The following is an 18686-nucleotide window of genomic DNA, read 5'->3' on the forward strand; positions in this document are numbered from 1 at the left end:
TTTATATAAGTCACTGGACTGAAGGACGGTGCTAGCTAAAAATCTAAACACAGTAGTCCTTCCTTATCCTCGGTTTTGCTTTTTGTGATTTGAGTTACCCAAGGTTAACTGCAGTCTGGAAGCAGATGATCTTCCTACTAACCTATCCTCGAAGGTCAAGAGTAGCCTAACATTATATCATAATGCCTACATCATTCTCCTCGCTTCATCTCATCACATAGGCATTTTATCATCTCACATCATCACAAGAAGAAGGGTGAGTACAGTACAATAAGATATGTTGAGAGAGAGATCATATTCACATAACTTTTATTACAGTATATCATTATAATTCCTCAATTTTATTAGTTGTTATTGTTGTTAATCTCCTACTGTGCTTAGGTGATAAATTAAACTTTATCAAAGGTATGTGTGAATAGGAAAAAACATAGTATATACAGGGTTCGGTACTATCTCTGCTTTCAGGCATCCACTGGGGATCTTGGAACGTATCCTCTGTGGATAAGGGGGAACTACTGTAGGTTGAAAATGCATTTATGTCAGTTCCTGGATGATAAATTTAAGTTTTTGTCCTCGGCCTTTTTCTAGTCTCACCCTACACATTCTCCCTGAGCAACCTCATTCATCCCCAGGCATCTCCTACGATAAGACACTGATGAACTCAAATCTACTTATATCAACAGTCCAGCTCTTTCTTGAACTCTAGATACATATTTCCAACTGCCTGATGGGAAAATCCACCTGGATGTCACCCAAGCATCTTAAACTTAACATATCCAAAAAGAAACTCATTCTCCTCCCTCGCAAACCCACTCCTCCACCTATTTTCCTTCTCTTGGTAAATGGATCATCATCCTCCCACTTGCCCAAACTTGAAATTTAGACTCATCCTCAGATTTGTCATCTCTTTGGACTTCGACAAGTAATCAATTACCAAGTCTCATCAATTCTGCCACATTAATCTCTCTCTCTCTTTTTTTTTTTTGAGGAAGATTAGCCCTGAGCTAACTACTGCCAATCCTCCTCTTTTTGCTGAGGAAGACTGGCCCTGAGCTAACATCCATGCCCATCTTCCTCTACTTTATACTTGAGGCACCTACCACAGCATGGCTTTTACCAAGCGGCGCCATGTCCGCACCTGGGATCTGAACCGGCGAACCCCAGGCCGCCGAGAAGCAGAATTGCGCACTTAACCACTGCGCCACTGGGCCGGCCCCTGCCACATTAATGTCTCTTGAATATGCTTCTTCACTTCCACTGATACAGCTGGAGTTTAGACCTTCATCACCATTCTTAGCCTGGGCTAATTCAGTGGCTTCACAGATTGCCTCCCTGCATCCAATTTTTCCCAATTGCAATCAATCTTCTCCGCTGCTGCTTACACATCTACAATTCTCTTCTCTATTCCTCAGCCTAAAAATTATAATTCATCAGGAATTTCTCCATCACTTGAAAGGGTTTTTTTTTTGTAATGCTTAAAGGAAAAAAATAAATCCTAAATTGGGCATGCAAGACTTTTCGTGATCTGGGTCCAATGTACCTTACTCTAGCCATATTGAAATTTTCACCATTCAGGCCTTTTCACGGCTTTATTCTTTTGCACCTGCTAATCTCCCCTCTTGGAATGTCCTTTTCCTACTAAACTCTTAAGAAAATTTTAACACCTAGTTCAAATATCATCTTTCTATGGAACCTGATGCCTCTGGGTACTTCCATAGCATTTTATCTGTAAAAGTACTTACTACATTTAATTGCAACAATTTGTTTGATGTCTGTTTTCTGCACCACATTATAAGTTCCCTACAAGCGGAAACTACTGTAGTAATCTCCATCACCAGCATCTGACTCAAAGCCTGACACATAGCAAGTGCTAAATAAAAGCTTATTAAGTAGTAATACATTGTTGAAAGGAAGTTAGAATGGCATCATAGAAGACAAACTTCCCTTGTCTCAAAATCCATTTTGATCACAATGCACAGAGACAATATCTAAGGCTGGCTAGCTCTTTATACTGACTCAGTACAAATTGCTTATATTTTTAGAACTGTCACCAGAAGTGCATTCTTATTTAAACTCACAGCATATTAGGTCAAGTACTCTACACTCCAATCCCATAACCCACAACTCACAATTGTAAGTTTATATTCTGTAAAGATGAACTTATAGAGAAATATTTTAATGAGATCTAAATGCTTCTTACAGTGTAACAGAGCCAAAAGAATTCCCATGGGAAAATATTTCCCAAATGCCAGTTAGGCAGGAGAAGAAAATTATTTTATAACAAATTTACACTGTCTTTAGTTGAATAAATAGGGAAGATTAAAATGAATTACTTGAAAAGATATAAAACTTTTACCAATTATTTTAAGAGCTAAAAAATGAGTAACATAGTCAATATCAGAAACATTTAAAGTATATTTAAATGTTAGTATGAATATCTTAAATCTTTAACTCAATTTAAATTTTTCTTTTTCTTTCTTTCTTTTTTTTTTTGAGGAAGATTAGCCCTGAGTTAACATCTGCTACCAATCCTCCTCTTTTTTTCTGAGGAAGACTGGCCCTGCACTACATCCGTGCCCATCTTCCTCTACTTTATATGTGGGACGCCTACAACAGCATAGCTTGCCAAGTGGTGCCATGTCTGCACCTTGGATGCGAACCAGCGAACCTTGGGCCGCTGAAGGGCAACGTGCGAACTTAACCACTGTACCACTGGGTCAGCCCCCCTAAAGTTTTTTTAATGTAGTATTCTAATACAAATTAGAATACAGTAGTTTTCATTTGTAATGACTGCATTTTACATGGTCTGGGGCAGTACGTGAGAATTTGCATTTCTACCAAGTTTTGTGGATGCTACTGCTGCTGGTCCACATTCCACACTTTGAGAAACACTGATCTAGATAATCAAATCTATTTTTTTCATCTCAGCATTGACTTATTCTTTAAACAAGGTAATCTGTGCCAATGTCAGTATTTAAAAAGCAGTTTTCAGTGCATGATAAGTACTTAAATTTCAGTCGATAGCAAATTATTCCTTAAAAGTATTACAGAGCACATATTATATGCCAAGTATTATAGAAAAATAGAGATCAATAAATAAATCATGATCCCCATCTTCATTGAGTGTACAATCTAGAAGAGCATATACAAATCTAATAATAAGTAGTAATGGGTATAAAGAAAGTATCCTTGAAGTTTAGGGAAGAAGAGATTACTTTCACAATGGAGTAGTGATGGTGGTAGGGGGTGATACTGCAACAAGGGCTCTATGGCACAGATGCTGGTAAGCTAGGCCTCGAAAATGGCTGACTATGGATAAATGGAGAGAGTAGGGAAGGGCCTTCCAAGGAAGAGGTAACAACACGGCAAAGGGATTGAAGTGGGATGAGGCAAGAGCCAAGGAGCTCAGTTAGGAAACAAAAAACAGTCTAGGTAAGATATAATGAGAGTAGAGTTAATGATAATGGAGAGGAGAAGATGGATTTGAGACGTTTAGAGATTAAATCTGCTGGAATAGGTTACTGATTAGATATGGAAAGCATATATGGATGGCTGGGGAGAATGTGAGAGTCACTAACAGATGCTGTGATATAAGGAAGAGGAGTAGGATCAGAGGTGCGAAGATGATTGCTTCCATTTTAGATATATTGATTTAGAGTTGCCAGGGGGTTATTCATTTGGAAATGTGCAGTAGGTAACTGAAAATTTAGGACTAGACTCAGGAAATAGGTTAGGGCTGAAGAGAAATATTTGAAAGTCACCCAAATAGATGCTATCATTGGCGACATCTGAGTAAAAGAGATTTCAAAGGGGTGGAGCAGTGGTTCTCAAACTTGGGCGTGCATCAGAATCCTCTGCAGGGCTTGTAAAACCACAGACTGCTGGATCCCACCCCGCCTCAGAATTTCTGATTCAGTAGGTCTGGGGTGCAGCCTGAGAATTTGCATTTCTAACAAGTCCCCTGGGTGATGCTGCTGCTGCTGGCCGAGGGTCCACATTTTGAGAACCACTGATCTAGATAATCAAATCTATTTCTTGCTTCATCTCAGCATTGACTTTAAAAAAAAAGTAATGTGTGTCAATGTCAGTATCTTTTTTTTCTATGTAGTTAAAACAGTATCTAATACTGCTTATCTATCAATTGAAAAGAAATAAGGAAAACATATTTCTATCTACCTGTTTTCTATTTATTAGAAACAGTCTTTCAGTCCATAATTGAGAAACCAGGCTTGACCAAAAGATGTGCTCCACATTAAGGCTGTAGCAGCAAGGGTTCCACAAATTCTTACTTTCCCTTGGGACTGTGCTGCTCAAGGTTTCAGCATTCTGTTCAGTGCTTGGTGGTCTCCAGCAACCTTTTTAAAACTCTTTTAGAAACCAAATATTTATTTGAGACTTTTGTCCCATATAGGCAATGGCTTGAAAAGCACTTAGCTGTTTACTTTTCATCTTACTATAAATTATTTATCCTTCAGTCTGTAAATGGCTATTTGTAGGATTAGACAAATTTTGAATGCTCTGATAAGAGGATTGTTGCATCCAAATTCATGCATAATCCATAAAAAGCACATGTAACCTACAACCTCAGCTGTGCTGGCATATGAAACATATTCACTAAGCATATGTAAGCAGTGCGAATTACTAACCAGTTAACATCAGCGAATTTGGTTTTGAAACATAAGTTTATGCACACAAGTATTCCCTAATGAGAAATAATATTAGTTATAAAAATCCAATAAAAACATACCTTGAGTAGATTCCTCTACTTCTTTCCTCTTCCTACTCTGGCTGTTGTAGTTCATCCTCAGTTCTTGGTTATAGTCATGCAGAGTTTCTCTGGAGTTGTATGACTGCCTTGGTTTTCTTCCATCTTCACTCTCATCAGAAGAACTGGTATAAGCCAGATCCATTTCATGCTTGACTTTTGACAGAGGCTGGTAGGGTTTGCAGTCCGTTTGCTCCATCTCTGATTAATCAAACTCAGTTTCATGAAAAAAAGGAAGAGGAACTCCTTTAATGTAAGCAGTCCTGGAAGGGAGGAAAAAAACACAAGCCTTCTTAGGTTTGTCTTTTTGTTAGGAAATGCATCTGGCAGATTCACAATTGGTCCTGATAATACTATCAAAGGAATGGAGCAAAAGACAAACCAGATGACACGAAGCTAGCCGGAGGCAATAATAACACCCTGTGTTACATGCATATATTGCCAAGCATTTAGTATTAAGCTGGAGGTTGCAGCATCAGAAAATACTCAAGGTAAAAGAAAGACAGCTTTCAGAAATATTTGTATTGGAATTCAAACAAAGGACAACGTTGTTCCATGGTGTGTGCACGTTTTTAATGTTAAAATCAGTGGTTAGATTAAAAACATTATAAGATTTGAACATGGCCAGGAGTACAAATATTAACCCAGCATATTTCACATTTGAAACGAAAACTGGTAAGAGAACTACATTCAGAAAAAACACATTCTTGCCTCTGGTTTAATATTGCGTTTGAGAAAGGGGCTCTGAGGAAAGGAAGGATTCTTTGTGAGAGAGGCTCATGAAATAAAGTGTCCTAGAGGGGGACTGAGCTCTTTGTGTTCATACTGTGGCTTTTGAGCCTCAGGCTTGCAAAGTATTTTTAATGAGTTAGGCGGTGGTAAATTTTTGTTCTTCATAGTACCGAGAGAATGTAAACAACACTTCTGGTGAGTACACTGGTATAGGAACAGCAGGATCTAAATCGGGTTTAGAAATAGAAATTTTAAACTTCGTGATAAATCACTGAAAGAACCTCCCTTCCCCACAGAACGCTGAGCTAAGAGCCACTAAGGCTCTTAGGGCCAGTAGAGGCATTATCTGCCTTACTTAGCACAGAGAGGTTTGAGAAGATCAAATGCCATCTGAGATGTCAAAGTTCTCTGAAAAATTTAAAGCTCTATAAACATATACTTATTTTCGTTCTTTACATTATTTTATCATCATTTTCATCCCCTGCTGCAACTTGGTCCTCTCATACAATGTTAAAAAAAAGAACATAGCTTGAAACCAAATGACTTTATGATTTTACTTTGCAGTGAAACGGACTGCTTTATTTTTCTTTAGCTCTTCACCATGTGTATTCTCAAAGAAATCTATAGACATCTAGATGGCGGCTCCCCTGTCATGTATAGCACTTAACTTTTTGAAATTTATATTGCATGTAGAGCAAACACATAGGACACAGAAATCACTCAATAAAGCTTGCGGACTGATGCATTCAATGGTACATAATGCTTCGTAGTGTGCACAAAGTTTCACAAGTTGAAGTCTTATTTTCCTAACCAAATGTTCAGGTCCTTGAAGGCAGAATTTGAGTCTTCTTCATCTTTATATCCCCTACACCACTTATCACCACTCTAGGCGCACACATAGTAGAAACTATTTAACTCCTAAACATGCAATTTCCATAAATGGTCTACAGAGATACCTAATTCAGTCTGAATTAATATCAGAGATGAGACTACTTGGAGAGAAAGCAGATAAAGTATAGTAAATGAATACATACTGATGATTCAACTACAATCTAGTCTCATACCATCTCATGGCTTCATACACTGTTTATACACTCCCACATTTACAGTTCCAACGTAGGTCTTTCCCCTGAACCAGAAACTTGAATATCCAGCTGCCTACTCACTATCTCTACTTGGATATCTAAAAGGCACCTCAAACTGAATATGTTCAAAATTCCAGAGCTCCTGATTCCCACCCCTTCCCAAACCTGCTCCTCTCATAGTCTTCTCCATCTTGGTAAATGGCAACTCCATTCTTCTGTTTGCTCAAGCCACAGACCTTAAAGTCATCCTTGATTCCTGTCTTTCACATGTAATCCTTATACACTCGAATGCACTAGCCTTCTTGCTATTTCTGAAAATACCAGGCATGTTTACACCTCAAGGCCTTTGCAACCTCCCCTTGTAAACCACCAAAAAATGTCACTTCTCATCTTCTTTCCTGTCTTTCGTAGCACTTACCACTAGATGACACACTATGTATTTTGCTTATTTGTTTGTTGTCTGCCATGTGTCTCTCCCCACTAAAGTGTAAGCTCTATGAAGGTAGGTATTTTTATCTGTTCTATTAATTGCTATAGAATAAGCACAGTGTCTGGCATATAGTAGACACTTGGTAAATACTTGTTGAATGAAATGAATAACCATTGCCCAGTATTCACAGGAGGGGCTAGAAAGAATGTGGAAATAAACAGGCCATAGTCTCCGCCCCGCAAGGAATTTAACAATCTAATGCAAGTGATAAACAAACAACTCTACCACAAAGCAGAATGAAGTGATTCTTATAAAGAAAGACAAAGTAATGCTTGAGCACCAAAGATGAAAATATTGGGAAAGGATTGTACTTGATTTAGCTTATTTGTTCATCACCAACACCATCACCACAACCACTGAAATTCCATTGAGCATCTATGTCATAAGGCCAATTTAGGTCTCTTTCTTCTTAGGTCTTCCATAGCATGTTCTTCAGAAGGTAGACAGTTGTGTCTGGATGTTAGGCCTTGATTTTGCTACAAACTGAGAAATGTACCAATAGCAGACTTTCAGAGACGCATTTTTGCAGCTGAGGATTGGGCTTTCACTCGGAAAAAGAGGCATCAATAAAGTTCATTTAACTTCATTTCATCAACGCATACAATTCCTTGTTCATTAAAGAATGAAACTTTACCGAGTAGGGATGAAGAGCTATTTCCCACATAAGGACACTGATAATGCAAATATACCAATCATGGGCCTTATAATTAAAAATAACTTAATAAAATGCTTTCTGTTATAATATAGAGATAAATAGATAGTATTTTATTTTCTAAAGCACACACCCCATCTCTCACTTGCTCCTTCAATCAAGTTTGGTTCACTCTGATTGGAATTAACATAGTAGAGGTATGGCCAAAATAACACTCCCTCTTAAGCCTCAGTTGGGTACAAATTTAAACTTATCTTACACCACTCAAACCTAACACGTTAAATTTAAAAATGAAAAAATCTCACTTCTAATGCCGAATGTTGTGTTTTAGCAACTATGATTTATCATGTTAAAATCACCCTTATTTTTGTGTATGGAAATCTAGACATTCTCTTTTTCCTCAATATGTTTATTTGCAACACGAACTCCTGAGTGAGTGAATGAGAGAGAGAGAAAGAGAAAAAATATTCCTATAGCCATTTTGAACCATTTTCAAAGTTCTAATCACAGCTATGAATCAGCTAGGAATGTCACATCTATTCAAGGTGTCCTTGGAAGCAATCTTCCTTTAAACCACCAATTGGTATAAACCAAGAGAGAATAATCCTTCCCCGCTCCCTGATCCTCAAACACAACTTCTTGTCTTAAAATTTGTGTGAGTGGACCCAGATGGTAGAAGATACATTCCAGCTCTCTTTAGGCACATGATATGGAGGCACATACAACTCTGTGTGCCTAGAGCTGAGAAAATATATAACTGTGATATTTACAAAAGTCTTGAAAGGCAGAGCTTGACTTCACTCACAGTTTGCTTTTTGAAAATAAAAAAGTGGGAAAACATTAATAAAAAAACTAATATTTTAAATCTAACAAAGTTTAAGAGCACAATAATTCTGAAAAGATGCTGTTGCAAAAACTCTAAGGTAAAGGATAGCTTCACATTTGCTTAACTGATTTTTTCATTCAGTGCCCACCATGGCATCCTGGAGGTCCACTGACAAGCGAATGTTTTTAGACATGATGATGATACCGTCAACTCATAGAAAAACCAAATGTACATATAATGCTATTTGCATCAAAGCAATTTTTTATTTCTCTATGATTTTGATAATGATAAACTTAAAAAAAAATAAATTGTGTGGGCAAAATGCATGCTGCTATGGAACAGAGTGAAAAACAAAAAAGTCAATGATCTTTGCTACTGCTGAAGATCCATTCAGATAGATCACATAGCATACATTCAAATGTCACCACCTGTGGTTTACCCTTGTGTTTTCCACTTTCTACTTGCTAACAAGATAAAACTCCAAGGGGACTTCAGAGGAGACTCATGGAGGTTTATGTCTCTTTCTTTAGACATCATAAGGCTGTGGAGAGACAACTTGGTATGTGGAAATCATTGGCCTTGGAATGGCATAATTACCACAATAACAACAGCAGCAGCAGCAGCAGCTAACTCATATGGCCGTAATCAGGTACCAGGCCTACCAGGCACTGCTGCAAGTGTTTTTCATATGTTAACTCCTTTAATTCTTTTAGCATCCTATGAGGTAGGTACTATTTTTAGCCCCATTTTACGGATAAAGCCAAGGAACACAGCAGTTAAGTGACTTGCCCAAGGTTACACAGCTAGTAAGCTGTAGAGCTGAGATCTCAGTTCACACAATCTGTCTCCAAAGGCCACACTCAATCACTACAGTCACGCACCACGTAACGACACTTCCATCAACGACGAACCACATATGTGACAGTGGTCCAATAAGATTAGTGCCATATAGCCTTGATGTGCAGTAGGCTATACCCTCTGGGTTTGTATAAGTACACTCTATGATGTTCGCACAACAACAAAATTGCTGAACGATGCATTTCTCAGAAGGCATCCCTGTCCATTAAGCAACACATGATTGTATGTCACATTGTCTTTCAGGAGAACACCTGGCAGAGTGGCTAAAGGTACATTACTTCCCCTCTCTCAGGGCCTCTACTTTCTCTAAATGTAAAATAAGGAGATCAGATTCTCTCAAAGAGCTCTTCCAGCTCTGAAATCTCATGATAGTATACAAAATTGAAGGGAAGCTTAGATTGATTGGCCAATAAAATGGTGGGTATATTCAAGTCCAAGTTTATGTTATTTATCTTTCCCTCTTCCTTCCTCTCCCTTCCTTTCCTCTCCCTCTTCCCAACCCTCTCACATACATTCCAATCTATTATAGAGTAGTTTAACTAAAATATTACTTTTGAATCTATGGGTCTGTGTACATATCTATGCATCGGGGATAACCTCCTTATCTCTTCCTCTATGCCATTATTTTCTTTCCATTTCTCGTCCTTAATCACATATACTGCCTCTCAAAAGGGAAGACTGTTCCTGGTTTACCCTCAGCACAGACAGGGCCTGTCCTACTCATAGTAGCTGTTTATAGGTTGGGTCCTTCACCAAAAAGGCTTGGTCCACTCCAGAAAACAAATTAAAGGTTACATAGGACATTGCCCAAGGAGAACAGGCCTTTATGGCACAATAGACAGAGTGAATGAGGCCACTCAGTACCTGGAACATAGCTAGCAAAAGGAGATAGTACTCTTTGGAATTATTACAATAATCTTTCCTCAATAAAGACCTTTTACATGAATGCAGATTGACTGATTCAGAAAACACTGTACTTAGGAAGCCCTTGAAGGGAACGTGGACTATTGGCTGACTCTTCTCTCACTTTTCTTTGTTTTTGTTAAGGAAACGAGTAGTGAACTGTTGTGGGGGAAAAAAACTATGAAAGTAACGTGATCACTTGAATCTTCACAAAAATGAGGGAGAAATCTCTCCCATACTCCTACCAGCCTGTAAGAGTGACTGCTGTCATTCTGCCCATTTCTTTCCAGTCGTAACATACACATAGATTTTTTTCATCTTGCTTCCTCCACTCTAGATATTTTTTCACATTTCTACAGAATTTCTATAACCATCTTTTTTTTTTTAAAATATTTTATTTTTGCCTTTTTCTCCCCAAAGCCCCCCAGTACATAGTTGTATATTCTTCATTTTGGGCCCTTCTAGTTGTAGCATGTGGGATGCTGCCTCAGCGTGGTTTGATGAGCAGTGCCATGTCCGTGCCCAGGATTCGAACCAACGAAACACTGGGCCGCCTGCAGCGGAGCGCACGGACTTAACCGCTTGGCCACGGGGCCAGCCCCTATAACCATCATTTTTAATAACAGTGTAGAGTAGATGTACCATAATTTATATACTCATTCCCCTATTGTTGGGTATTTCCATTCTTCCCTCCCCAAGTATTATAACTGAAGTCATACAAAGATAACATGAACATCTTCAATATTTTTTATTATTTCCTTAGGGTATATTCCAAGAAGTTGAATTAATGAGCCAAAAGATTTGAACATGTTTGTGGCTTTGGGGGATTGTAATGATTTACACTGCCATTAGCAATGTGTGGGAACACTCTCCTCTTATTGTACCCTTGCCAACTTTGAGTATCATTTTTTAATGTCTAATTGAAATAAGCAAATTAAAGCTATCTTCTTTTAGTTTGCATTTCCTTGATTATTAGTGAGGCTGAACTTTTTCTGCATGTGTTTGCTACTTCTATTTCCTTCCTCGTGAACTATTCATGGCCTTTGTGCATTTATCTACTGAGGACCTTAGTGCGTTTTTTAAAAAATTAAACTATATTGGTACAATATACCAAATAAATTCATCCTTTATCTATAATATTTGCTGAAACTATCTTTCATGGTATGGTGTTTGCACTTTTTATTTGTGTTCTGTTTAGATGAAGGAACATTACACTAAGAGGAAAGCATGATCACTGGCTGCACATAAATCAGTTGTTTTAGAAAAATATGACAAACTTGTTAAAACCAAGAGTTATTCTGAAAACAATTTGTTAGTGTCTAATTACTCAGCAGCTGTTTGATTGACTTCATTTATTCACGAAATACATTGTAGTTTGACTGAATTTTAATATAAAAAATATATATATCAGTTTGTTTATGAGGAGAGCCCAGATAGGTACATAAAGCCTAAAGCACTAGTTTGATTTTGCCAATGAATTGGCCAGTTACTTTGGCGTCTCATGGATACAGCCATAAAACTTTAGTAAACAAAAAGAAAAATAAATCATCATTTTTCAGGAGATAGGCTGAGAATTTTATGTACTGCATATGGGACTTCTTATCCAGGAGATGATGGTTTTCGAAGTAGACTGCTTTTGTGGTACATAGATATCCTAGTACATCAGAGAGAGAACACTCAAGAATTGAAATGAAATTCCATTTAATGCAGTGGTTTGCATGTGTTTGTTTAAGCTAATAGTTCTATTAGCATTTTTAAAATCTTACAATAGAAGATTGAAGGGTCCCTCCTAGAAAAATATTCTGTCAAAATTGATCTGACTGAATTGTGAGAACAGCTGTAGCTGATGTTCTCATGGTGCCTCTGCAGACTCTTTAGGCCATTTTGAAAGAGAAAAATGGAAGTCACTTAATTCCACAACTAGTGATGATTAATTAATTTCACATCTCTTCCTGTAGATGCTCTGGTTTTCTGGCTGCTTGTGTCTTTATTTTCTTTCATTATTTTTGGATTAAAAGCTCCTAACATTTTTATGGACACTGACACTAGATCACAGGAGACAAGTGGAGAGAAAGAAAAATTAGGGAATGGAAAAGTTGGTGGTGTCACCAGACTCCACAAAGAAACTCTGACTTGGAAAATGTTTTTTTTTAAAAACTAAATATCCAGAAGCTTAGACCAATTATTTTGGACATTTACTCTCATTTAAAATTTTTCATCACAGCTTAGGTAATCTAGACTCTAAAACTCTTCTGTCTACTACACACACACACAAAAGTTTGGACAAAGTTCTTGGGGACTGGAAATATATATATGATGATTTTGTAGATTTATTGAGTATTTCATAATATCCCATTAGATAAATGGCAACAGCTTAGTTCGTGCCAAAATGAGGGCACAGCACCTCTGGTTCATCTTTCAAGTTCACTGAGGCAGAGTTAGTTTTAAATTGTGTAACTACTTAGCACATCTCTATCGCTTAGTAATTTGAAAATAATAATACATCTCTGAGCTGCAGTGACATCTATCTCCATAACACCACCTCTTTTGGAACTCTAACAACTTCCTAAAGTAATTTCAAATTATCTTTCTCTTATAACTTCTCAATATCCTTTGTGGTGGATTATGTAAATCAGTTAAACACGTAATACGGAGAACAATTTTCGAGAAAATTGAAGGTAACTCAACACATAAAAGCATCTTTACTCTTTGGAGAAGAACAATAACTACTTATTTCCCCAAGTAAACAATCATATTCAATTCATTTTCCTTACAGTGAAATCCATTGAGGTTTTATAAATTTCACAGTAATTTTAGCATTAACGTACTTATCCAAAATGTAGCATCAAATTTAATATAGCATCTTGAAAAGTAATAGGCTTTAAATAAGGTATTGAACAACCAGAGATATCACTTTCTTCCATAGTTTGTAAATAGCAAGTATTAATCATAGCTGTCTATTGTCATCCATCTTCTGCGTTAGTTCAGTGAAATTTGTACTTTATCAGTAACCCTCTCAAGTTTCATGTGTGACAATTGGGAGCAGAAACATTTTCACTGCTTACTACTTGAACCTCATTTTCAATTATGTTAAATATTAGATGGAAAAGGAGCTAATCAAATTAACATAACATATGCTACAAAGATGTAGACCCTTTAGTGACTTAATCATAGAGGTGGATACATGGGTTAATAATGATTGCCAGGGTTTGCACCAAGTGTTTTGCTCCTCTGGGAAAATGCTAACTATGCCAAAGGCAGCAGGCCATATTAGAAAGAGCCCTTTGAGAGAATCCTAAAATGTAGGTTCTAGATCCAGCTTTATGACAAAGTAATGTGCTACCATTTTCTTATCTATAAAGTGGGGGAAATACCTGATATCATTAATCTTATGAACCTCACAGGGCTATTATGACCAGCACATGAAAATGATCTGATTGAAAGTTCTAAAATATAAGTACCAGGGGAAAGCCCTCAGTATAAGTTCAAGTTGTTAACTGCTTGAATAATAATATTTATTATTACTACTATTATTATTATCATCAGAAGTAAAAGGACTAGAAAGAAGATCCAGGTACTCTTTTAAGTAATTTATATCCATGATTGCATTTAATCCTCAAAAATTTCATAATGAGATATGTTTTCCTCATTTACAGATAAAGAAACAGAGGCACAGAAAGGTTAATTTCACCAAGATCACACAGCTCATGGGGATGGAATTCAAATGCAAAAGGTGCAGCTCCAGAGCATGTACTCTTAATCTCTTTGCTATGTGAGGGTCACAGACTCTCTGAAATAAGATTCAAAGGAAGCTGCTAAAATCAGAGTGGGAAACTGAAGCAAGATTTTAGGTTGCAGATTCGGAGACCAAGTAGCCTCTAAATCCTCCAAAGCATCAGAAAGGCATTGCCTATGTAACAGAGAATTAGCGTCTTGGACAAGGATGGCAAAAAGATGCCCAGGAAAGAGGGAATTTAGATGTGAGCACAAGGGTCCTAAGATGCCATGAGTGAAATCAGTAAAACCATAAAATCATGGCTGCTCTGCAATGTTATCAGGCATCAGTTTGCAACACAATTTCCCTGCCTACTACCTTTTGCATTTACTAGACACCCCAGGTGAAAGAGGGCTAGACTGGACTTGGTGTTGCTGGGTCAATGTGTGGTCAGTTTCATACAGATCTCTGCACCATTCCAGGCCACGAGCAGGAAATTAACTACACTTCGTCAGCCTCCCTACCAACAAATACTCAGTAAGAACATAGCACAGATTGAAGTGTAATTTTCACCTTTGTGATTCCCTTTTCTAATATCGAAATTTCTGTACTCACCCACAGGGAGTAATACAATGTAATTATAATTGGGTTGCCTCCACAGAGAGCAAACTTGGCATAATGTAGCAGGAAGGGCACTGAACTTGGAGTCAGGAAGTCTGAGTTTGGGCGCATCTTGTGTCACTTACTGTATGACATTGGATAAATCAGCTAACCTCTCCTCCTTTTGCATAATGAAGTCTAAATGTCCTTTCTCCCTCAGAGTGCTGGAAGATGACTCCAATGAAATAATACATATGAAAGCACCATGTAAACTGTAAACAATTTACACAGTGATGATTATTAATTAATGACTTTTGCAACTGTAAACGTACCAATCTTAGGTTATCTATTGTTCTGAGAAAATATTATTCAGGGAATCAATGTTACTGATCTTTTTGTTTTGTTTTTGTTGGTTTGTTTACTATTTTTTAAATAGCTTTATTGAGATCTAATTTATAAAACATACAATTCACTCATCTTAAATGTAAAATTCTATGATTTGGGGTACATTTATAGAGTTGTGAAACCATCACCGCCGTCCAGTTTTTTTTGTGTGTGTATGTAAGATTGGCCCTGAGCTAACATCTGTTTTCAATCTTCCTTTTTTTTTTCCTCCCCAAAGCCCCAGTACACAGTTGTATATCCTAGTTGTAAGTCATTCTAGTTCTTCTGTGTAGGATGCTGCCACAGCATGGCTCAATGAGCAGGGCATAGGTCTGTGCCCAGGGCCCGAACCAGCGAACCTTGGGCCACCTAAGCAGAGCATGCGAACTTAACCACTTGGCCACAGGGCTGGCCCCTACCATCCGGTTTGAAAACATTTCCGTCACCCTAAAAATAATCCCCACATCCATTAAGCAATTACTCCCAATTCAACCTCCCTCCAGCCCCTGGCAACTGCTAATACACTTTCTGCCAATATGGACTTGCCTGCTCTGGACATTTTCTATAAATGGGATTATACAATATGTGGTCTTTTGCATCTGGATTCTTTGACAATGCTTTCATAACGCTCTTTTTCATCCGTGATGTAGCATGTATTAGTATTTCATGTCCTTTCTATTTCTGAATATAATCCTTTTTACATGTTGTTGTGTTAAATTTGCTAATATTTTTGTTAGAGATGTTCTGCCCCTTTCTTTTTCACCTCTCCTGCGGGGATTCATATTGTGTATATGTTGGTATTCTTGATGTTGCCCCACATGTCCCTGACGCTCTGTCAGTTTTCTTTGATCTTTTTTCTGTCTGTTATTCAGATTGGACAACTCTATAGATCAATCTTTAAGTTAACTGATTGTTTCTTTCGTTATCTTGAATCTGCTGTTGAGTCCCTCTAGTGAATTTTTCATTTCAATTATTGTACTTTTCAATCACAGAATTTCATTTCATTCTTTTTATAATTTCTACTTCCTTCGTGAAAATCACTAATTTGTTCATTTTTGTCATACTTTCCATGAAGTCTTTATTCATGGTTTCCTTTACTTCTTTAAACATACTTATAATAGCTTCTTTGAAGACTTGTCTGCTAATTGCAACATCTTGAGACACTCTGGAGACACTCAGAGACAGTTTATATTCACTAATTTTTTTTTACTAAGTATAAGTCAAACTTTCGTATTTCTTTGCATATTTCATAATTTTTTGTTGAAATCTGGACATTTTGGATATCATTGTGGCAACTTTGGATTCTGATTTTTCCCCTGAAAGTAATTATTGCCGATTTTTTTCTTTCTTTATTTAGTAACCTACCTGAGCTAAGTTTGTGAAATATGTTACCCAATGATGAGCAGCTGCTGATTTCTCTGGTCAGCAGTTTTGTTATATTCTTTTTTTAAGCCTGGTTTCCTAAGGGGGAACTCTGTGTCCCTGTAGCTTTGCGGTCAATGATTGCACAGAGGTTGTGCTCAACCACTTCGAGCCTGTAAGGATTCTATCTTTTGCCAATGGATCTGTGTGTGGGAAAGAGTGCACATTCAAAGTTCACGCCATTTTCAAGTTTGCCACAACCTTTATTTCCATTGAATCTTTTTGTGTCTTCTCTGTGCACTACCTCAGGGTTGACTAACAGTGTGTGGTTGCCTTGAGCCCTTTCAGGTCTCCATTGTCTGCTGCATGTGTGCAGTCTCAGACAGAAATGTGCTTTTCACAACTTCAGGTTAGAGGAACTGCTGGCCTTCCCCATTGGCCCAACTCCACTACGGTTGTCACTTTTACTAACAATGTCACTGGATATGGGCATCATGCATCTCTCCACATCAAATGAACCGTCTTCAACCATCACAGTACAGCTACAATTCTTACAGCCTGCCCTGCCATGGGCATTGACCTATATGTGTGTGTGTGTGTGTGTGTGTGTGTGTGTGTGTTTCAGAGGAAGGGAGGCCAAGCATGAGTAGCTCTAGGCCAAAACACTATAGATTCCCACTTTTATTACCCAAAGTCCAATAATGTATTCAAGTATAAATGCTTCTTGGATTGGTGTAGGCCTTTGGTTGATTTCCAGGGTGCTTAAAGGGTTGTTTCTGTCAACTTGTTGAGTTTTATAGCATACAGTTGTTTTTTAGGAAGTAGATTTGTAGATCCTCACTAGGCCACAGCCAGAAGTACTGCCCAAATCACAGATCTTTTAATGGTGGGATTTTATCAAACTGCTAGATATTAGGGATTTATGGGTTTTTTGCTTGGTATTTCAAAGGCAATATAAGAAATACAATGTATGATTTCTCAGTAATAATTTTATACTGATTACATATTGATATGATAACATTTGGAGATATTGAGGGGCTAAGTAAAATATATTATTAAAATTAATTTCACCTGTTTACTATTTTTCTTTTTTAATATGGCTCCCAGAATTTAAAAAATACATATGTGTCCCGTATTATATTTCTATCAGGAAGTACTAGTCTAGATATAACATCCAGTTTATAGAAAGTGCTAGAGACAGAGAAACATGTCAAATAATGCAATAGAGATACAAATAGCAAAATCAAGAGTGTGAGAAACTGTATAGAAAAAACAATCCAGTTTTTTCTACAAATAAACTGCAAGAAAAAAAAGTAAAAGTAGGAGGGTAAGTATAGGAATTAAAAGAGATTTAAGAGATATATCTATAAATTGTAACATGTACATCTTATTAGGATTCTCATTTGAACAAAGAAATGAAAAAATTACACACACATTTATAAGATAGTCTGGGAAATTTGGAAATAGACACCATGTCTATTGATATTAAAGATTTATTGTTTAGGAGCCAGCCTGGTGGCGCAGTGGTTAAGTTCGCATGTTCCACTTCTCAGTGGCCTGGGGTTTGCTGGTTCAGATCCCGGTTGTGTACATGGCACTGCTTGTCTAAGCCATGCTGTGGTAGGCGTCCCACGTATAAAGTAGAGGAAGATGGGCATGGATGTTAGCTCAGGGCCAGTCTTCCTCAACAAAAAGAGGAGGATTGGCAGTAGTTAGCTCAGGGCTAATCTTCCTCAAAAAAAAAAAAAGATTTATTGTTTATTTTTAAGCCACAATATAGTATTATAATTAGGTTAAAGAAGGGTCTTCACATCTTGTGCTCATATACTGAAGTTTCATGGATGAAATTATATGAGAATTTGGACTTACTTCAAAAAATCTAGGGAGGCAAGAGAGGGAACAGGGTGGGGTGTAGATGAAACAAAGATTGTCAATGAGTTGAAAATTACTGAAGTTTTGTCATGGCTAGGCATTGGGTTCATTCAGTCATGCCCTCTAATTCTATGTATGTTTGAAATTTCAGATAATAAAAGTCAAAATCCTTTTGGAGAATTGCTTTTTCTTTTGCTGAGGAAGATTCACCCCGAGTTAACCTCTGTCACCAATCTTCCTCTTTTTGAGTGAGGAAGATTCACCTTGAGCTAACATCTGTGCCAATCTTCCTCTACTTTGTATGTGGGTCACCGCCACAACATGGCTGCCAATGAGTAGTATAGGTCCATGCCTGGGAACCAAACTCAGGCCACTGAAGCAGAGCGTGCTGAACTTAACCACTAGGCCACAGGGCTGGCTCAGTTCTGAAGAATTTTTAATG

The 18686-nt window shown here is 37.5% G+C and overlaps 1 protein-coding gene across 2 annotated transcripts in view; it reads right to left on the reverse strand.

Annotated features, from left to right (window-relative positions):
• Positions 1-18686, reverse strand: part of TENM1 (teneurin transmembrane protein 1) — a 735241-nt gene that overhangs the window by 514448 nt on the left and 202107 nt on the right. For both annotated transcript variants that reach the window (XM_023633984.2, XM_023633980.2), the window contains exon 3: positions 4748-5028. In XM_023633984.2, coding sequence (XP_023489752.1) covers positions 4748-4964 — 217 coding nt within the window. In that variant the 5' untranslated portion in view covers positions 4965-5028. The remainder of the gene's footprint in view (positions 1-4747; positions 5029-18686) is intronic.

Source organism: Equus caballus, chromosome X (assembly GCF_041296265.1).
Source record: "Equus caballus isolate H_3958 breed thoroughbred chromosome X, TB-T2T, whole genome shotgun sequence".
In the NCBI taxonomy this organism is placed as follows: domain Eukaryota; kingdom Metazoa; phylum Chordata; class Mammalia; order Perissodactyla; family Equidae; genus Equus; species Equus caballus.